Genomic DNA, 23790 nt, shown 5'->3' with positions numbered 1-23790 from the left:
TAAATATATGTTGTAAATATTTGCTTTCAGCTAATTGCTTGTACTTTAATCTTTTATGCTGTCTTTGTCATTGTAGTCCGTTATTCTGATGTAATGAAATTTATCAGTCATTTTTCATTAGCAAATTTCAGTTATCAATGTTCAACAGAAATTACAGACCAATATCACTGATGAACATAGAGGCAAAAATCCTCAACAAAATACTAGCAAACAGAATCCAACAACACATTAAAAGGATCATACACCATGATCAAGTGGGATTTATCACAGGGATGCAAGGCTTCTTCAATATACGCAACTCAATCAATGTGATACAACATATTAACAAATTAAAGACTAAAAACTATATGATCATCTCAATAAATGGAGAAAAACCTTTTGACAAAATCCAACACCCATTTATGATAAAAACTCTCCAGAAACTAGGCATAGAGGAAACCTATCTCAACATAATAAAGGCCATATACAACAAGCCCACAGCAAACATCATTCTCAATGGTGAAAAACTGAAAGCATTTCCTCTATGATCAGGAACAAGAGAAGGATGTCCACTCTCACCACTATTATTCAACATAGTATTGGAAATTTGAGCCATGGCAATCAGAGAATAAAAAGAAATAAAAGGAGTACAAATTGGCAAAGAAGAAGTAAAACTGTCACTGTTTGCAGATGACATGATACTATACATAGAGAATCCTAAAGATGCCACCAGAAAACTAGAGCTCATCAATGAATTTAGTAAAGTTGCAGGATACAAAATTAATACACAGAAATCTCTTGCATTCTAATACACTAACAACAAAAGATCAGAAAGAGAAATTAAAGAAACAATACCATTTACCATTGCAACAAAAAGAATAAAATACCTAGGAATAAACCTACCTGAGGAGGCAAAAGACTTGTATTCAGAAAACTATAAAACACTGATGAAGGAAATTAAAGGTGACACAGAGGTGGAGAGATATATCATATTCTTGGATTGGAAGAATCAGTATTGTGAAAATGACTATACTACCCAAAGCAATCTACAGATTCAATGCAATCCTTATCAAATTACCAATGGCATTTTTCACAGAATTAAAACAAAGTATCTTACAATTTGTATGGAAACACAAAAGACCTCAAATAGCCAAAGCAGCCTAGAGAAAGAAAAACAGGGCTGGAGGAATCAGGATCCTGGACTTCAGACTATACTACAAAGCTAAGTAATCAAGACAGTATGGTACTGGCACAAAAACAGAAATATAGATCAATGGTACAGGATAGAAAGCCCAGAGATAAACCCACGCACCTATGGTCACCTAATCTATGACAAAGGAGGCAAGAATATACAATGGAGAAGTGACAGCCTCTTCAATAAGTGGTGCTGGGAAAACTGGAAAGCTATATGTAAAAGAATGAAATTAGAACACTCCTCAATACCATACACACAAAAAAATGCAAAATGGATTAAAGACCTAAATGTAAGATCAGACACTATAAAACTCTTAGAGGAAAACATAGGAAGAACACTCTGACATAATCACAGCAAGATCTTTTTTAACCCACCTCCTGTAGTAATGAAAATAAAACAAAAACAAGCAAATGGGGCCTAATTAAACTTAAAAGCTTCTGCATAGCAAAGAAAACCATAAATAAGACAAAAATACAACCCTTAGAATGGGAGAAAATATTTGCAAACGAAGCAATGGACAAAGGATTAATCTCCAAAATATACAAGCAGCTCATGCAGCTCAACACCAAAAAACCAAAAAACCCAATCCAAAAATGGGTGGAAGACCTAAATACATATTTCTCTAAAGAAGATATCCAGATGGCCAAGAGGCACATGATAAGATGCTCAATATCACTAATTATTAGAGAAATACAAATCAAAACTATAATGAGGGATCATCACACACTTGTCAGAATGGCCATCATCAAAAAATTTACAAACAATAAATGCTGGAGAGGGTGTGGAGAAAAGGGAAGCCTCTTGCACTGCTGATGGGAATGTAAATTGATACAGCCACTGTGGAGAATAGTATGGAGGTTCCTTAAAAAGCTAAAAATAGAACTATCTAATGACCCAGCAATCCCACTACTGGGCATATACCCTGAGAAAACCATAAATCAAAAAGTCACATGTGTTAGGCTTCCCTGGTGGCACAGTAGTTGAGAGTATACCTGCCGATGCAGGGGACATGGGTTCGTGCCCCAGTCCGGGAAGATCCCACATGCCGTGGAGCAGCTGGGCCCGTGAGCCATGGCCACTAAGCCTGTGCGTCCAGAGCCTGTGCTCCGCAACAGGAGAGGCCACGACAGTGAGAGGACCATGTACCACCAAAAAAAAAGTCACATGTACCGCAATGTCCACTGCAGCATTATTTACAATAGCCAGGACATGGAAACAACCTAACTGTCCACTGACAGATGAACAGATAAAGAAGATGTGGTACATATATAATGGAATATTACTCGGCCATAAAAAGGAATGACATTGGGTCATTTGTAGAGATGTGGATGGACCTAGAGTCTGTCATAGAGAGTGAAGTAAGTCAGAAAGAGAAAAACAAATATATATTAATGCATATATGTGGAATCTTGAAAAATGGGACAGATGAACCTGTCTGCAGGGCAGGAATAGAGACACAGATGTAGAGAATGGACATGTGGACACAGTGGGGGAAGGGGAGGATGGGATGAACTGGGAGATTTGGTTTGACATAAATACACTACCATGTGTAATATAGAAAGCTACTGGGAACCTGCTATAAAGCACAGGGAGCTCAGCTTGGTGTTCTGTGATGACACAGATGGGTGGGATGGGGGTGGGGAGGGAGGTCCAAGAGGAAGGGGATATATGTATACATATAGCTGATTCACTTCATTTTACAGCAGAAACTAACCCAACATTGTAAAGCAATCACTGTTTATCCATTCGTCCATTACTGGACATATGGGTTGTTTCCACCTTTTAGCTATTGTGAATAATGCTGCTATGAACACTGATATACAAATACCTGTTTGAGTCCCTGCTTTCAATTCTTTTGGGTATATGCTAAGGGTGACACTTCTAAGGGACATTAATTCTTGTATTAAAGACTGAAGAGAAAAATTGCAAGTTGACTTTCTTCTCTCTCTCCCTGCAATTAAAATGACTGGTGTGATCAATGGAAATCAGTTTTGAAGAATCAGTTGTGACAGAGTTATCAGCATTAAACCATAGCAAATGTAGCAGGTAGTCCCTAATTAATTCTCTTGTTCTGTGTTCTTTGACACAATCCAGGAATTACTTTAACATGATATGAACATTCATATCATTGAGCCAGAATCCAAATCTTTACATGTGCATTTAAATAAAAGCCTTAATAATTACTTGCTTTTTTGGTCTAGTTTATTAGACTATAAAGGCAGGGACTGTTTTGTTTGCCTCTGTATTTTCAACACACACTAGGTATACAATGTGTATTTTCTAAAAAAGAAAAAAAAGAACTTTAAATAGGTCTCTAAGCATATTAGGTATACCATTTCAGAGTGCACCCATACACAAACATATATATATATATATATATATATATATATATATATATATATACACACAAAATTTTCCTTCTTTTACTATCACTTATATTGAATAATTTATTTTAATAATGCTCTCATTGTGTTGCCTTTCTCCTAACATACTTTTAGTAATGCCTTTAATCCACTGTCCATATTTGAAAATAGTAAGTATTGTTTTATTCATTGATATTTTAGTCTCATATTTCTTAGTAAATCCTGTAATATGTTTCCTCTTACCGTTCCTACACATAACACAACTTTAAAAAATTTATCTTTATGATTTCATGATGGACTAAAAAAATTTAACTTGCGTGTATGGTGGATAAAATCTAACATTACCCCAATATTATAAGTGGTAAAAAGCCTCTTTCACAATCGTAGGCTGATTCTGTTTTTTAAATCATCTTCTGCCAAGATTAGGGCTTGGCTGGCCCTGATCCAGGGCTATTTCTAATAACATTTTTTGCTGCCCTAAGTATGAATTGAAAAGACTTGCTTAACTCACTTTCAGTCCAATTAAATATGTAAAGGAGAAGCTTCCAGGCTTCAAGGCTAAAGGCAGCATTTGAAAATGTTCACCACTGAAGATTTATTACCCCCATCACTTCCTAAGGTCCTTGCCTCCTATCACTGTTCCACAAACACACTCTGCACTTTGTTTTTTCTGGGTTTGGCTCTGTGTTTCCTCTGCTTAGACTATTCTCATTTATTTCACTTTGAGAAAGTCTAATGGCTCTTCAGTGCCACCCAAATTCTTCATCCCCCAGGAAAACTTTTATGTTCTTTACCAATGAAAATGTCTCCTTCCCTTGAATCCACATAACAATTTGTGCTTTCCTAACTGAATTAATCATAACAACATATACTTGCACCAATACATTGCTATGCTTTTTCTCACATCCCTTCTCTCTGTCTCTCTCTGTCTCCCCTCCTACATAGAATATTATATGGCATGAAATTGGTTTCCTGAAAAGGACCCCTCTCCCTAGCCTGAATAACCCACTGATCAATTGAAGAAAGGACTGTCCTATGGAATTCTTGGTAGTCCTGGAGAAATAATCAATCCCATCCCTGTCTACATCATCAAAAGTAGTCCATGGCTTCTCTCCGATGCATCCCTCACCTCCCAGATATTTCTTCCCATGTAGCTCTTCACACACCCTAATGTGATTCAGTTTCCCACTTCACCTTTACTTCCACCACCAACCTTTCACCAGGATTCCTTGGAATTCATAGTCCATCATCAGCAATATCCCCTAAATATTCAACCTTCCCTTTGAATATTACCATTACTTTTTTACTCTTCCCACCCTGGTCCTCTCACCTACATACGATATTGCTTTCTAAGGCTGACTCAAAAAGTGGCTCCCATATCTGACATAGCACAGTGCCTAGAGGTAGAGAGGTGGCACGTGTCCTGTCCCTGAATCACTGCTTCTAGAACATTATTCTATCTCCTTTGCCACCTTCTCGCAATTCTTCTGAAGTAAATGCCATCATCAGATAATATCACCCATTAAATTCTCTTACTGCCGTCATCTATAGGTTTCTTGAATAATCTCCTTTATTAATGGAATATTTTAGCATTTAGCTTACTTTTTTTCTCCACTACAATATTACTTCTATTAGCATGAGTGGTCATGTAAAAATACACAGGGGCACTCTATTCACAGCAGCGCTTGACAGCTGATCACTCCCTCTTTCATCAATTTAGTTCTTACGAGTCTCAGGGACCCTGTTATACATTTTCCTAGTATTCTTGCTACCTCATGGCAGCAATTTCTCAGCATCATTTGATGAATCCTCTTCCTGATCTCTAAGTATTGAGTTCCTAAGGCTTAGTCTTTGGATTTTTTTTTTTTAAGATTTTTGTTTTTTTGATGTGGACCATTTTTCAAGTCTTTACTGAATTTGTTACAATATTGCTTCTGTTTCATGTTTTGGTTTTTTGGCCGCGAGCCATGTGGGATCTCAGCTCCCCAACCAGGGATCAAACCTGCACACCCTGCATTGGCAGGCGAAGTCTTAACCACTGGACCGCCAGGGAAGTCCCTGGACTTTTCTACCTACATCCATTTTCTTAAATATCATGATTTCATCCTGGTCTGCAATTTCTTTCCTGAATCTAAATCAGCATCTGTAACCATCTTGCCAAGAATTATGCTTGCATATTGAAAATATCCCAAACATGGGATAAAATAGCCATTAGCATACAAACATAAAAAATATCTGAACGTGAAATATCTAAAAGTGAACTCTTGATTTTTACACCATAATTCCCGAGGGAGCAAAGGGGACCTGTTCAGAACAAAACCCTCAGAGTCAACCTTGATTTTCTCTAATGCCCCACATATAATCCATCAGCAAATCCTTTTGGCTTCCTTTTTACTTCCTTCTCATCATCTCCCCATTCTACACGATGGTTCAAGTCACTACCAAATCTTGCCTGGACTAGTGATGCACTGGGCTCTGTTTCTACTCTTGTCTAAAAACACTGTGTACCTACTCCCACATCCCACCCTGCACAATATCCAGAAAAATCCTTTTATATTGGATTATGTCACACTTCTAGACAAAACCATTCAAAAACTTTCTTTCTAAGCACATCTAAAATAAATCCCATATTCTAGTCCTGGGCTGCATTTCCAGCCTCATCCCCAGCCAGTCTTTTTCAGTCACACTGACCTCCCCAAATTCCCTCCAACTTTAGAGACTTTATATTGGAATGCCCAGAATGCTCCTTTAGAAATAGACAAGTCTCTCTCTTGACCACATGACTTTATGTTAATAGTTCCTGTTTTCTTGATCTACAATTTGTTTCTTCTATTAGTTTGTTTGCATTACTAGGGTGGGAAGTTTGGGGATTTTTTGTTTGATTATTTTTTAGTTTCTCTATGTCCAACTTCTAGAACAATTCACACTATAAACACCCAAAAATTATTTACTGACTAAATGAATAAACTGAATCAATCGTTAATAGGACTAAAATGTAAAATAAGATAAAAATCAACTACAAAGGACTGTTACCTGTAAATCATAGAATGCAAGTTGGATATAATGTAATTGGCTTAAATTTGTACACCAATTTTAGTTGCAACTGGTGATTCAAATCAGGAGTCAGAATTTGGCACCATGGAAGAGCTATTTTGCAAGTACAACACACATGCTTTATTTGCTTGGTTGATTTTTCTCTTTCTTACTTAAGGATGTTAAGGTGATAAAATCATATGTAAGAAGAGCTCAATCATGGTACTCCTGGTAATAGGCATATAATGACAACTACTCATGTGCAAAACTAGAGGCAATCAATAGCTGGATTTGCTTAGAAATATTTAGGTTTTATGTTTGTATGCTAATAGCTATTTTAAAAATTGATTATTAAAATAGCTTCAGAAATATAACTCTGTAATTAATCATCTAAAATCCTATAGCCTATAAAATTTCCTCAGTGTAATGCAATATTTACAAATTTATTTTTTACCTATAAAACTATTTCAACTTTATGTACTATTGAAAAAATCTGAAAACATATTTAATAATTAACTAAAGAAAAATTGAAAATTATCAACTTTAGTCTATGATATTGTGTTTTTAAATTCTAACATTTCTGACATATGAAGGTTTTAAAAAATCTTTACTAAAGTACTAATGCTAGTAGTGTTAGTAGTGTTATTTTTTACACTGATTTAACTAGCATCTTGAATTTTAAAAAATTATTGCAGAAAAAAGAATTACAAAATTTATTACATTATTTCTTCAATCAGAAAATAGTAATTTTATGTTTGCTACAAGAAACTCCATTTTGAGAATCTTTGGAGTTATTGTAAATTAATCCTGAATATTAAAGGCATACAAATATACTAGGAAAACAGACATTTTGATATCTTATTCAATGTAAAACATCATATGGGCTTCCCTGGTGGCGTAGTGCTTGAGAGTCCGCCTGCCGATGCAGGGGACGCGGGTTCGTGCCCCGTTTCGGGAGGATCCCGCGTGCCGCGGAGCGGCTGGGCCCGTGAGCCATGGCCGCTGAGCCTGCGCGTCCGGAGCCTGTGCTCCGCAAATGGGAGGGGCCACAACAGTGAGAGGCCCGCATAACGCAAGAAAAAAAAAAAAAAAAAATTTCAAAAAAACATCACAAATAATTTGTTCCTATTTTTATAGTAAAAATAAAGCACAAAAAGTTGCTTAGTATTCACCTCATAATCTGTATTTAGTTTGACTAATTAAACTCATTTATCTGTTTCAGACTTTTGTTTAAACTATGAAAATATACTCAGTTAATATAAATTACATGATTATAGTTTATCTACAAAATATGATCTCTTTGTTTTGACTTTTTAGTTCTGGATCTTAATAAATGTTCTCATACCTTAACTCTGAGCACAGAAGCAAACATTCTTGCATCTTCAGATACACCTCCAATGTAGAATTTTTTCTGAAACACTGGGGGATGATCATTTTCATCCTGAATCTCAATATACACTTTAGCTGTATTGCCTGGAGGAAAAGAAATAATATATTTTTCATTGATAGTCATTAATTAGAAAAAGATGGACTGGAGTAAATAATTATTGTACTTTCTTTTGAACACTGGAAGAAACTTAAATCAGAAAGTCATTCCTAATTGGCATGCTTAATACCCCATACCCAAAGAGGACATTGATAATGATGTTTCTGGCAACATAATGTTAAGTTGCTGCTATTTCTTTTAATTATAATGTCTTGTTAATTCATCTTACTTGATTTAATAGACACTAAAGTATTGTGTTCTGCTAATTTTAATAAAACAATTCAACCTTTCATATTTAAAAATACTTCACACACATTACAAATTACACCAAAGCGACATAAATATATAAAATACCTTATGAAATAATAGTCTGCCATAAATTTAAAAATATTTTTATTCTTAAGTATAGAACTAGCAATGATATTCTCTTAGCTTAACATGTAGTATTACACATATATGCATATATGTGTGTGTGTGTATATATATGTGTGTGTATATATATATGTGTGTGTATATATATATATATATATATAAAGATTAGAAGTAAAAAATGTTTGGGTGAGGTGCTTATTTCCGCAAAGGGAAAACAAATTTTATCGTGCATTAGAGGCTATCTAGCATTCATTGGAAAAGATGTAGCTGGAGAGATGATTTTTGTATGACTTATAAATACTGGGTTTTATAATTTAAACCACATTAAATATACCATAAAGAATACATTTCATCACCACATGTTAAAAATCTCACTCCCTCAATCATCGCACTTTTAAGGAAAAATGTAGCACTTTTTACTAGTACAAGAATGACCCTTTACAAAGAATCTGATAAATGAAAATAACTTACAAACCAGATAAAATGAGGAATAACTGGTAAACATTTTGCAAAAAGTAGATTCAAATTACACAAATATTTTGATGTATTATCTAAGTAAACTTTTCTTATGCATTTCAAGTAGGATCAAATATATGGCAATTGATCTACAAACTATCAGGCAAACCCAGATGTTACTACTTTATTGTATCCTCAGCTATAACTAATTAACACCAACCTACTAGCACAGTGGGTGGATCATGGGTGTATAATATATGTGTCGATTAAATGAATGAATAATCTTCATTGTCCTAGTAAGAATTTAGAAGAAGGCTCCTTTTTGCTTAACTTGGGAAAGGTCAGTGAGACAAGAGAGTTAACCACAAGGTTTTACATCTGTCCTACTGCTATTCATTTAGTTTCTCCCCTATTGGTCTCTTTCCCACCATTCCTGAACTGGAGAAGTTAGAATCAAAAAGAAAAACTTACTAGGTCAACAAAGAAGTGTACCAGCAGGGAAGTAAGGTTAATGATAGACTATGCTTTTCTATCCTACAGTACCAGGGCTTCAAAACTGCACCCTGGTCAGCCACCAACAGAGTTCATCCAAAATGAAACCCATTTTCATCAGTAGCAATTTTTAATTTCTGGAATCAAAGGAGCTAATTTGATAATCTTTTTAAAAAAGTAAGTCAAACTAAAACTGAGGATCTAAAGCACAGCATGGTGATGATAGTTAATAATACTGTACTATGTACTTAAATCTGCTAAGAGAGTAGATTTAAAATGTTCTCACCAAACACACATATACACACACACACAACAGGACAGAAATGTGAGTTGATGGATGTGAAAACTAACGTGTGGTAATCATTTCACAGTATATATGTATATCAAAACACCACATTGTACAACTTAAATATATACAGTTTGTCAATTATACTTGAATAAAGCAGGAGGGTGGAAATTGTGATGTATCTAATTAAGGAACATAAAATAAATGTTGGCCAGTCCAAAAATAATTAAAGTACCCCTATAGTTTAATCACTAGAATAGCATTCACTTAGATTTTCTGATTCATTAACATACAATATCCATGACACCATAGATTTCTGAGGCTCATACACTTTCACTAGGTGTGTGTAAGGACTAAGGACTGTATCACGGTCTTTCACCTAATTTGGGTTTTGATTATTTCTAAGGCAGAAACTTGGAAGCAACTCTCATTTAAATTTGTTTAAGGGAATCTACTATTTACCTCCTTGAGTATTTGAAGAATCTTTTTTTCCCTCCATATTATATCATTTTTTAAGGTAGTTATGAAGCGCAGAACAAGAAAGAAAGATGCAGGGTGGGTGGGGGAGAAAGGAAAGTGGTGTTGATAAAATGGATAAGAGAATGCTGTGAGAAGGACAACACAAGTGCCTGATGACCTAATACCCTCTTGCAGTCTCCCTTATGGTTGGGTGAGACAATGACAGCCTTCCAAGGAAAACCACAGGGGATGAAGGAAATTATAAACTGGATGAAAGACGGCTTGGCAAGTGTTTTGGTTAAAAGACATTGTATCCTTCTATGCACTTTGGGGCCCAGTGCCTCATTTCCCTTCCTTCACTGACATTCTTTTTCTCCAGTTCTGTATGAGAGAAACTTCTCTCTGGGCAGTACCTCTGGATTGAGTCAGGAAGTTCCAGAAGTGACCCTTGAGGCAAGGAAATGTGAGCTACGTTCCTGGGACTTACTAGTTTAAAGAAAGAGAAAATAGAATTATTAAGAAGTAAAGCTCAGAAAAGGAAATACAAGTCAGGATATAAAACTCCTTGAGCAGATCTTCTGTTCTATGTTAGACATCCTAAACAAGGTGAAAAATGTTCAGAAGAGTAACTGATAGTCAAAATACCATTAACTTTAACTTGACTCTATGTTTTTCAAAACGAAATTTGGTTTGGATATTTTTCCCTTTCCTTTACTTTTAATAATTAATTCTGTATGGTTAGTTTTCTCTTCTTAGGGAACCCTTATTATTCTCAAGATGAATCTGTTTCTTCTATCCACATGACCAACCTATTGCCTACACTGCATCAGGTTCTCATAAAATACTTTCTGAATAATGTTCCAAGGAGTTAAAGCAATGGTTCTAGACCATGATTGATTTTGCCTATCCAGAGACATTTCTGGTAGTAATAACTACAGAGGGTGGGGCAGTGGGGGGGGGAGTACTACTGGAATTTAGTTGGTAGAGGCCAGAGATGCTGAGAAACATCCAGTGATGAACAGGACAAGCCCCTATGACAAAAAATTATCCAGCCCAAAATGTCAGTAGTGATGAGGTTGAAAAACCCTAGTTAAAATGAGAGAGAGAGGGAGAGGGAGAGGGAGACGGAGAGAGAGAGAGAGAGAGATTGGCTAGAGGAATAAAGATAAAATGGAAAGTGTGTGTAAATATATAACAATGCCCTCTCCTGAGCCCATTTACGTGCACATGCCTTCGATACAGGACTCAATCAAAATGGGCTGCAATTATTTGATCAAACATTGGTCATCGCCATCTTCACTGCGTTCTTTAAAGTCAGAGGTTCAATCCCATTCACCTCCACCCCGTCACTGCCTGTTCCTGACATTCCCTCAATCCATATGCTGTGAACTCCAACCATATCTCTAATTATTACTAGCATATAAACATCAAAGAAATATTAACTATAATACTTGGGAATACAGGAGCTTAGTCTGATATAAAACATACACTAGATTAGACTGTAAAACCTTGAAGCCAAGGACGGTGTTTTTCTCACTGTTAAATATTCTTTGTGGTCTAACACATTACATAGAGTTTTTTTTTTTGACTTGTATCATAATGTGGTTCTATTGCACAGAACTTTCAAAAGAATGCTTGGAATACCAGAGTTACATATTTGTTACTTTGCTGGTGCCAAGAGATGAAAGTTAGATCCTCTTTAAAGTGCACACACACACACACACACACACACAAATATCTTTTATGCTATTTTTCCTTTAATACTATTTTTGTATGTGCTTTACTGGCAAACTAAATTTTAGAAGCACCATGACGTATACACAGTAGGTGTTTAATAAATGTTGAATTAGACTAAAATTGCTACCACTCCCCTACCTGATATTCGCTTAAATAGAATGAATCACTGTATTTTATCCCCATAAATGAAATGAGATGATACATATTTAAGCCCTTAAAAAACCATAGTGCCAAGCAACTGCATGTTGTTGTTAAGAGTAAACATATCTCTCTTAAAGATAACAGACTTTTTTTAAAGTTTAATATTAGGAAAATACTAAACCTAGAACCATTCATAATTCTGTGGGCTGTCTGCAATTACCCTGAAGATTCTTGGTTCTTACACTATTGTTAACTTCCTCTCTGTTCCTCTGCCTTAGTTTATATGCCAGATAAATGACTATTTCTATAGATAAGGAATGTTTAAGAACAAAAGGATCATCTGAGATAAGCATGTAATCTGATCTTACTAAAGGGTTTATAGACAGTTATTCACTAAGAAAATAGTTTGAATAAAAGGTATAGAAGAAATGTGTTATAGTGTGTTCATTAGATGGAATTAGGAATATATTTACATGATCTTTTGAAAAATAAGTTATTAAGTATGTTAGAATGAGAAAAGTCACTGTTTCTTATCTCTCAGCTTTTTGCTCTGCAGGAATTGTACTTAGTCATATTTATATACAATGCTTATTTTAAGTAGTTAGGCAGCAAGAGAGACAATATTTTGAGGTTCATTTTAGTAGTTTTCTAATTTAGCTTTGATGTTGATTAGCTTTTGCATGATTTTCATTGCTTGTATCTAAAACATACATTTTTGTATATGTGTTGGCTGAAAGGTTAATGACTGAATTAAAGAAATAACTGCATGTAACTACTGGCTTCAAAACTTACACTCAGATAATATACACTTGATTTTTTTTTTAATATACACTTGATTTTTAGCTAAGTCTTTTAGTGAAGAAAATGACGACATTGACAATTTTACAACTATAGTGATGAGGAGATAATCAGGGGAGTAATATTCTAAATATTAATTAAAGTTTGGCTTTGTGTCTATATTAACGTATTTTTCCCATTAGGAAAATTTAATAAACTAAGTTTCCCTGTAAACAGTAACCAGCAAAACAGAAGCTAAGAATGCAATATTATTTCTTTTCACTGGCATTGCTAGCATTTTGTGCTAATGCTACGAGACCAAATTGATGCATTTAGAGGCATTTGCAACAGGAACGATGATGACTTTTAGCTCAGTATGTTTCCATTCAGAATAAACAAACACTATTTTAATTCATTTGTATCTATTAAACTCCATCTCTTTCCACAAAAACAGTTTAATACAGGAGTCATAAGGACCAATAAAACTGCTGTAGTTGTAAACTGGAAAATAAACAAATTTAAGCACAAGCTATGGAGCCAGAGCCTGGGTCAAATGCCAGTAATACTCCATGTACATGGTGTGACCTTACACGGGTTACTTACCCTTTCTGAGTTAGTTTCTCAAAAAAACTTGGTAAAATGAATGAATAAATGTAAAGCACTAAATACAGTACATGATGGCGTCACTATTTCAAATATGTCTCAGGGCTTCCTGACTCTCAAGGTAGGAGAGAGAAAGTATTACTATTATTATTATTATTATTTTATCTGAATGAGGAAGAATATTAATACCATGAAGTTAAAAAAAAAATTTCTAGCACTGAATTATAAAAGAAATTTTTTTCATGTGGGATATTATATATGGAATATCAAATAATATAGTGGAAAAATACATGTATTTTTACTGCAAATAGAAGAATTTAAATAGTATGAAATACTGTTGGAAGACAGTAAAAGTACCATATTAACTATCCATACTTTTATTTACATGACAGGACTACAAATTTATGAAGAACTTATTTTAAAAAGTCAACAGTCTTTGAGAAAGACACACACTATGCAGTATTTGATGTAAAAATATTCTGTGAACATTACAAGCCTAGAAAGAATCATTTTATCCTAAAATTCAGAATCATAGCTGAGAGAAAATAATTATGTTTGAATGGAACAATAAATGAACTTTGTATTTTTGACACACAGTCATAAACAAAAGTATATATTTAAGCCCAAACTTGTTTTATTTAAACAGAAACAATGATTGATAAATTTGGTAAATTATATAAATAAACAAACAAAAAGCCAAGCCAACAAACAAAAAGATTGTGTCTTGAAAATGCAATTTACTAAGCACTTGAAAATGTACACTGACTCTAGAGACTAATGTCACATAGGCAGTCTTGAATTGTCATACCTGTCCCTAAACACACAGACACCCCTTCCCACACACAAACACACAACAGAGAGAAATATTACGTTCTTCTTTCTTGAGACTATAAAGGAGCTTTGTCCAAAAAGGTAGAAAAGAATCCATCAAGAAGAAATTAATAAGCAAACTCTGGTTTACCATATTTTGACAGAAGGAAAGGAAGATGCATTGCTCTTTTTTGAATAGTTTCTCTGTAACAGTCCTTGTATTGGCTTTTTTGTTTACAGTATCTCTTTAAAACCTTTTAAATGATCCATGAAGTAGATTGTCATTTCTGCTTTTTAGATAAAGGTATTAAGACAAAGAAATTAAGTCACTATTATAAGGAAGAGCCAGACTTTATACCCAGACATGGCTAAAATTCATCCTCAGGTCTCTCTTCATAATAAAAATAAGATTTGTAATAAAAACAAGATAACTGTCCATTAGAGACCAGAGATCAGTTTCCACCAGTTTCTAGAATACAGGCAAGCAAACAGTAGAAACCAAATAAAATGTTTCTGAATTAAGAGATAATTCTATTTCAAAGGGCAGACTATTGCAGTCACCCCTTCTATATCTGGTTATCAGTCTGAGTAATGAGTAATGACTTGAAGGATTTATAAATGCCTACAGCATTGCTGAAGGAAGAGAAAAAAATAGTATTTTGAATAATATGTTAAAGTATCTAATAGCAGTACAGGTAGAAGATTCTTCTCCTTAATGCAAAGAAAATACGAGCATCATATTACTTTCCTATTGCTTCTGTAAATTAGTGGCTTAAACAATATAAATGTGTTATCTTAGAGTTCTGTAGGGCAGAGGGGTATCACTGGGCTAAAATGAAGATGTGAGCAGGTGTACATTCATTTCTGGAGGCTCTAGGGGTGTATCTGTTTTGTTGCCTTTTCTAGCTTCTAGAATTCGTCTGCCTGCATTCCTTGGTTCATAGTTCCCTTCCATCTTCAAAGCTAGCAATGGCTGATTGAGTCCTTCTCCTGCATCACTCTGACACTGACTGCCCTATCTTATTTCACTTATAAGGACTTTCATAATTACATTGGGGCCACTTAGATAACCCAAGATAACTACAGCATCTCAAATCCTTAATTTAGTCACACATGGGAAGTCCTTTGGCTGTGAAAGGTGACATATTCAATAAACTCCAAGGGTTAGGACATGGGCATCTCTTGGAGAAGGGAAGATTATTTTTTCTGCCTGCAACAGGCATATTACTGCTCTTGTTAAAAAACATAAAATGCAAAGAAGACAGAAAAGTTTTAGGGTGCTCAAGGATGACAAATTTAGAAAAAGCAAAATTCTGTGATATTGCAAACATTGGAGTTTTTGTAGTTTTCTTTTATGTACAAACAACATTACTGACTCTGGTCACTAATGGTTGTTATGGGCTGAACTGTGTCTCCCCCACAGTCATATGTTGAGGCTCTAGCCCCTAATTTGAGACAGGACCATTACGGAAGTAATTCAGGTTAAATGAGGTCATAAGTGTGGGGCCCTGATCCAAAAGGACTAGTGTCCTTCTAAGAAGAGACATCAGAAAGCTAATACTTTCTCTCCCTGCCTCTCTCTGTCTCTGTCCCTGTCTCTGTTTCTCTATCTCTACCCAACTGCCTCTGTGAGGATACTGTGAGAAGGTGGTCATCTACCATCCAGGAAGAGAGGTATCACCAGAAACCAACCCTGATACACCTTGATCTTGAACTTCTAGCCTCTAGAACTGTGAGAAAAAAATTTCTTTTGCTTAAACCACGTAGTCTATGGTATTTCCTTATGGCATCCCAAGCAGACTAATACAATGATAATACCAATTACTTAATAATTGAGTGAGCTAAATGCTTTCTGTTCATTATTTTAATTTATCCCCATAAAAACACGGTGTTATTGATTGACACATTTTATCGATGAAGAAAACAGAGATTGGAGAGATTAAATGACGTGTCTAAGATTACACAACTAGGAAAAGGCAGAAGATTCTCACCCAAACTCTGACAATACATATTCTTATCCATTTCACTTAAAGGCCTTCCTTCAGTTTGGGTAATTTACAAAATCCAACATAATCCTTAAGCCTCTCTAAAGTTTGCGATTTGTGGGGAGTGGGGCAGGACAGTTTGTGTCAACTAGCATAAAATTTTAATTTATGTTTAGGTATTAGGTTTTTAGATATATTTCTATGACTAAAACCACAAGAAACTGACATTTTACTAAGGGATTTCTGAAGTTTTCTAAATTTTAATAAGTGCCCTGGAGGCTGAGAATATAGAGTGATAGAATGGGGCCAGGGCAATCAAGCCAACTTCTCAGTTGTACCAGGAAAATGGTTGAAAGACTATGTAGATGATTCTGTTTAGATTAAAACTGCTCAATGAAGTCTTTCTATATATCCCTCGCTAAAAATATCCTACATCCCTACTTCATAAGAGCTTGAGGCAAAGTAGAAACACCATGGATTCAAAGTGAGAAAAATTTTTTCCACATACTTGAGTACTTTGGGACTGATTTTGGACAAGGACAAAGGCCTGCTTCTTTATCTATAATCTGTTGAAAAACGATAGAATTATTTTGGTGATTAAATGTTATAATGAACAGATATGTGCCTATCATCACCATAAAAATGTAAAGCATTAGAGTTGTTGTCCATAAAAATTAAAAAGTGTTTTGGCATACATGTTATCTTCAAAACATTTGCATAGCGAGCAAACTATGTAAAAGTGTATATAATAGTACACTATATATATATATATAATACTATTATATATATAATACTGTTATATATATAATAGTATTATGTATATATTCTTATTTTATATATATATCTGTGCCTGGTTCTTGACAGAGCTCCTAAAGCTGTAAGCGGAGGTACTAGGAGAATCTTTTGTTCTAACATTTAGTCTTTGACCTTGGTTCCTGACACATAGCTCCTAAGACCCTTGTAATTTCCTGAGTGATGAGTGATAGGAATGTCTGTTGGTTCTAATGAGGTGACTCTTGGCGGGCTCCTGGATGGACGCTGGTCACCAGAAAGACCAAGCCATGATTAGAAGCTTGGAACCTAACACATCATATACACAAAAATGAAAAAACAAATTGAAGTAAACTTCACTGGTTCCTTTCTATGCATTTTCTATAATGTTATCTCTTGTATCTAAAAAGTCTGGAGAGACACCACGTGACTCTACTTTTTCAGCATAAATAAGCCCTGGATGATGCTAGTTAAGCCTATATTTTTCCCCCTGAAATCAAATGAATTTGCTTACTTGTTTGCTTGCTCATCTGTAAGAAGGTATTTCCCCAGGCATTATGTAATTTAGTTGTGAAGACAACAAAAAAGGAATGATTAAAGAGAAAAGTGACCTTGCAATACACAATCTAATTATTCTTTATCTGTATATCTTTGCTTAGTTCATTAGTCATCTGGTACACAACATATTTAATAATTAGATTTTTGCAGAAATTGTAGAGGCGATACAAGATGAAGCAATTTAACTACAGCAATTTAGTGCAATGAACAGGCTAAATTTAGTCCTTAGAAAGTAGTTAATGAAAATGTGTCATAGTTCTTGCAATATGACACTAAATCCAAGTGTTATATTTAATCTTCTCCAAAACATCTGATAAGAAAAAAATAATTTTTTGCTGCAACATAAATTTGTGAATCTTCAAAAATTCAAGTAATCAGATACTTAAATTTTTAAGCATCAGTCCTAGTAAAAATTGAAAATAAGTTTTCATTATGACAGAACATGAAATCTAGCACTATAAATTTCAAGTAATATGCCACTCCTCTACACCTGTCGCCACAGTGCCCACCTTAGCATTTCATTCAACCACATTTGGGCCCTAAATTGATTTTTGAAAAGGTAAAGTAGAATTTCCTTGATTTGTCTTCCCAACATCACTTCCTCCCTTATTTTGAACATTGAACTCCATCTTTTTCCCCTTGGGTTACTGTACTTCCATACTCCATGTGCTCTTAGTGGAACTGTCAATCACAGTGCTCTGCACTCCACACTTGGCCAGGTGTACATGTCTCAGCCCAGGCTAATTAGATTCTCCCACTCAGACACTTGACCTTTGAGCTTCAAAGTCCATGATACCAGCTGTCTTGAAGATACTGCCCCCAAAAGCAGTGTTTTGAGTTTCTGACTAAGATTGCTGAAGCTTATCTCTTTTCTTGTCCTTTCTTAGATCTTATTCAGCTTTTGCTTTGATTGTACAAGTCACAGAGTATTCTACTGAGAAGTTCTTTTTAGTATAAATCAGTCAGAGGTGGTTCCTGTTGCTTCCAACCAAGTAACTGTCCCAAGTACAGGTGGAAAGACCAATTTAGTCCACATCAGAGAATGGGGACCATATCTCCCTACCTACAGAAAAAGTTTGGATTTTCCATCCCAAGGTACCAAAAGACATTATAAACTGCAAATTTTCTGTTTATTGTTGCAAAACTTAAGTATTACATTTTAGCATATTTTCCCCTATGTTGTCATGGATGATTACATTATTTTGACCATTCTTTTTTGGGGAAAATGTTGTCTATTTTTGTACTTACATTATCTGGCTGTCAATCAAGATAATGGTGCTCAAATCTAAAGACTCCAAAAGATATCATGACTATGTTCCTAAAATGTCACAGCCTACAACCATTGTTTACACAAAGAGCTTATAAATATGTGGACTCCTTTGTGTACAATAATCTACAGGAATAAATGAAGCACTTTTAGTATATGATTGCTATATTTTTAAGTGTCACTCAAACATATCACAGCTAGTAATAATAATAAAACAATAATAATAATTATTATAGCTTTTTTTATTGGATGTCTACAGTATTCTAATAAGGTAAATGCTTTGCAGGCATCATTTTGCTTAAAATTCTCAAACACCCTAAGAGGAATAGACATATTTATCTTGATATAATCTTGAAGATTCTAAAGCTTAGAAAGGTTAGTAAAAATCAAAGATGCATCTGGAACCCAGGCCTGCCTGATACCAAATTCAGGAATCTTAAACAATTTATTATATCAGAGTTTTAGTTATCTGCCTTTTTCTCTGCTGTTCTGTTAAGGTTATTTTTTATCTTGAGATCTATCATTGGTAAATCTTCTGAATTACAATATTTTTCTTAATAAATATTTTTTTACAGAATTGCCATTTACCTCTTTTAGTCTCATATATATCTTAACATTTATAGAATATCATCTAGTAGAAATCTTCCATAAATGAAACTGAGCTGTTGGACTGGATAGAGTATCTGTCTTGCGCATTTTAATAAAATATAAACATAGCAATCTCTATCAGGAAATCTTGATGGCAAAAATACACTGTAAATTAATAACTAGGAACAGACTTTCAAAATTGAAAGTGACAGCATTTAAAATAATGATTTCCCTTAAGTTGTTTGTCTGTAATTATTTTTAAGATATTACATAGGGAACTAATTAGGTACAAGGTACCAAGAGGGAGAAAAACAGGAAAAAGACTGATTAATTGAACTTATAAAAGTTCCTGGGAATAAAAAAAATGAATTCACTTCAGGAGAAGAATTGACTACTAGACTTGTTTTGAATAATGGTTAAAAAGAATGACAGGCTAAATTTATGTTTCTTATGTCTTAAACATAAAATTCTGTTTCTGCTTTTACATTTATATAGTATGTAAATTAAACTGAAATGCATGTCTCATAAAATATAAATAAGAATACACTAAAATTTTAAATTGTGTCTATTGTGTAGATTTAACCAAGAAATCCTTGAACTATTAGTTTCCTTTTCATCCACATACAGGCCTTCTCTATTTATTTGGCATTAGCTATAGTCACTGTGTATCCCAAGTAAGTGTCATCCAACATATTTTTATTAGTCATAAATTTCCTTGAATATCTGTAACGTTTGCAGTTTTTGCCATTTTCTACCTTTCTTGAAATGCCTTCTTTCGTTTGACTAACTGATCATCATTACACAAATTTTACTCCTTTTTTCCATGGCCTCTCATGGCTATTCCTTTCTCTCACTCACTAAATAAATGGCCTCCCTCAAACTCAGTCTTTTACTCTTTTCTTCTGCCAGTCTCTCAGAGAGACAAGGCCAGATGGCCCTGGAGGGTCATTAACTCTCCTCTTTTGCCAGATTAACAAATAACGAGGTCACTGTATCTGGTTTAGCTTGACCTAGGAAAGGCCAAGCAGGATTGAGAACCCCACTGAGGTTGAGACAGTGAAAACTTCTGAAGGTTCAACCTATTTACAGTCTTCCTGTGTTGACACTCTCCCCCATATTTCTTTCTATTATTTAAACATAATGCTGAAATTTACTTTTGTCTAGTTAATCGACGGGAAGCTTTTTTTTTTTCTCTCAAAATAATCAACCAGTAAGTTTGGCTTCTTGTTAAACTTGGCAAAATAGAACATGTCACCAAAAGAAGGTTTTCATTTTTTATAAGAGATAAAAATAAATAAAATAATCTAACAGCTATCTAAATCTTTAGCAAAATATTAAAAAGACTTGTGCTATCTTAACCTGTAGAGAAGACCTGACCTTGATTATATAACAACAGTGTAGAGGGCCAATAACTGTGCTCATAAACAAAATGAAGACAATGTATTTAGCAGCAAATCCTGATAATTTTCCCCATATTTTAAATTTTTATTGAAACATAGTTGATTCATAATGTTCTGTTATTTCCCATATTTTTAATGACTAAAATGAACTTTATGTTTATGTTGTATAGATAGTGGCTCAAGCCTTCCATTTCTGGAAACATTGATATTTCTATAATACATATGACTTAACAGATTTCACTTCTGTGCACAGTTTCATGAGCACTTAATATGGCTTAGTTTGCCGCTATTGAAATTGTGTATATTTTTGAAACAAAAGGCATGGAGTTTCTATTGCATAGCTTTGGGACTTCATTATTAATCAAATGACTGCTGCTCCCAGAAATAGAATATAAGGTAAAAATATTTGTGAATGAGTGAATAGTCTCCCATTTTAAATTCAGACCAATCCCAACTGAAATTCAGACTAAAAAGGCAAAATAAATATATAATTAATTAACTGTAATAATTAAACAGATGTTCTCATGAATAAAGAAAATTATACCTCCTGTCTCTTAAGTCCTGGCACTTAATCTTAGATGTAAGTTAAGAAGAACCATTTTATGCACTCTTGGACTATTAAATATTTTAATTTTAATTGCCAGTGGAAGCAATATAAAATGTTTTCCTCATGAAACATGATTTTTTTCTGCATAACACATGTGAAGAAATACATATTATAATGTTCACTGTAATTTAGAAAGGTTAACTGCACATCTTTGTCATCAATTCAACAAACCACTTTTGGGATCAATGGAAGAACCTTGCCTCAATGCACTTAGCTTCAGAAATGTATTAATAAAATTCTATAACCATTTTAAAATCATATTTCCAAGCAAAGCTTTCTGCACAATTAAATTGTTTTCTTGGACAGATAGATTTTTTTTGCTTTAAAAATGTAGTTGTCTCAACTGTGTATTTATATAAAATACTTAGAGTGTTTGAGACAAAAATACCATAAAGGATTTATGGCATTAGTTTTCATATAGTAGTCCTCCAGTTTTAAAGTAATAAAGTATGAATATAGTTTCTAAAAAACTGTGGTCATATATTTATAGTACAAATATAAGGCCTTGAATATACCTGGGATTTTAGGACTGAAAAAATAACATGTAACATGCTGCAGTGTTGTTACATAAGTTATATCAGGAATGCTTTTGTAAGTCAGTCAATCATGAGTAAAGAGTCATTAACATTATTTGTCACAGACCTTCTGTTTGGAGCCAGAAAAGCCAGGGAAATGAGATGTATTACAAGCTTGTACCCTAAAGCAAAACCATAAAATGAAATCAATATCATTTGAGTTGTTTTAATACCAGTTTAAGGTTTATCTTAATTGGCCTGTCATTTATTCCTGATTGAAAGGCTAGTTACTGCATCAAAACGCAATGATATATTTATACAAAGCTATGTTTTTTCTTCCACACTTGAAGATAATTATAATTTTACTGTAAAAGAAAAATTGCACTTCAATTGTGAAATTCCATATATCAAACTGAGCTCTAATAAAATTGCACATTATGTATTATTGCTTTTGTTTTATATAAGATAAAAAATGGTGATGACTTTGTGGCAGAAATATTGATATAAGTTTCTGTGGAATTTCTCAAGGACATAGGCTCCTTGAAATCTCTTTGGGGCCAATAACTTTCATCCTGAAGACCCAGGAGAGACTGGGTTGTTCAGGGGAGATAGAGAATTTATTACAGTGCTATATGTCAATTTTATCTCAATAAAACTGAAAGAAAAAAAAATGTTTCAACTACATTCTGCTCTCCAGCCACACTGAAATGGTGTGCTTAATATGGGCATATGGAATTTAATTATAAAAGCCTGTTTTTTCTTTTCTGCTCTCCCTTTCATCCTGCTGATCTGAGGTAATCTTCCTGCTGTTGAATAAAACCTCAAGATATTCCATAATTAAAAAAAATAAACAGATTTAGTTAATAGAAAGTACTATGATCAGATTGTTTTTTAAAAAAGATTCTCTAGTTCAATATATTAATCAATACTTCAAATTTCATTTAAAGGTAAAATTTTTCTTCCTTCCCAGCTAAGATGTGCTCCTGGAAAGTATCCTGTCTTTGGAGAAGAGATTGTAAGAGATTTCTTTTTTCTTTATTAATTACCTCTTCACCTATTTACTAGCAGCTGTTTGTTTGACACTCAGGTTGCCACTGTCTGGTATTAGAGATTGAGGAGGAAAGATTGGTACGGTAGGCAGGAAAGTTTCGACTTAATCATTATTGTGAAACGGTTGAACACTTTTGGGCCAGACCTGTGTTTAAAACAGACTCTGTCAATGGGGCACTTTCAGCATTGGTGTTCTCTCCTGCTGCAACTTTATTTTGGAAGTGCTTTTCAATTACACTTGACCTTTGAACAACATGGGTCGGAAATGCTCGGGTCCACTTATTTTTCATAATAGATATTTTGTAATAGTAAATACTACAGTACTATACTGTCCAAGGTTGGTTGAATTTGCTGTTTAACAAATGTTTTCTGTTAATTTGGATTATTTTATTCATCATTTATTCGTTCATTTGATCATATATTTATTATATTACCCACTACTTCCAAAGAAGATTAATGAATCTTAAAAGATAAAAGTTGGTAGTTAAGAGAGGGAAAAAATATATCTAGAAGCCCTGGGTGAAAAATCTAAAGCACTTGAGGGAAAATTTAATCCTAAACTCAGTAACAGCACAGTGCAAGGACCTGAGAGGGCTATATAGTTCCTATTATCTTAAATTCATTGACTGTGAAAAAAATTCCCCTGATTCAACAAATATTTCAAATATCCTTGGATTAAGATAATGTGTTTAGGGGTTTGAGGAAGACGACTAAGGTGACAATGTAATATTTGAATCTTCCTGAATCCTCCTCATTACTAAAAGACAGAGATTTGGATAGCAAAATATTGGGAGAAAATATACCATGCAATTGGCAGTTCTAAAAAGCGAGACAATGTCTTGCAGGAATGCCTCCCCTTT

General features: G+C 34.2%; 1 protein-coding gene across 1 annotated transcript in view; it reads right to left on the bottom strand.

The window, feature by feature from the left end:
* The window catches only part of PCDH15 (protocadherin related 15), a gene marked incomplete at its 5' end in the record, with an annotated part of 299765 nt that overhangs the window by 72829 nt on the left and 203146 nt on the right, over positions 1-23790 (bottom strand). The window contains one exon of the mRNA XM_007470315.1: positions 7916-8043. Within this exon, the coding sequence (XP_007470377.1) occupies positions 7916-8043 (128 nt within the window). The remainder of the gene's footprint in view (positions 1-7915; positions 8044-23790) is intronic.

Source organism: Lipotes vexillifer, unplaced genomic scaffold, assembly GCF_000442215.2.
Source record: "Lipotes vexillifer unplaced genomic scaffold, Lipotes_vexillifer_v1.1 scaffold690, whole genome shotgun sequence".
Taxonomy (NCBI): domain Eukaryota; kingdom Metazoa; phylum Chordata; class Mammalia; order Artiodactyla; family Lipotidae; genus Lipotes; species Lipotes vexillifer.
Note: the sequence above shows the minus strand (reverse complement) of the source record. Positions and strands in the feature narration are given on the sequence as shown.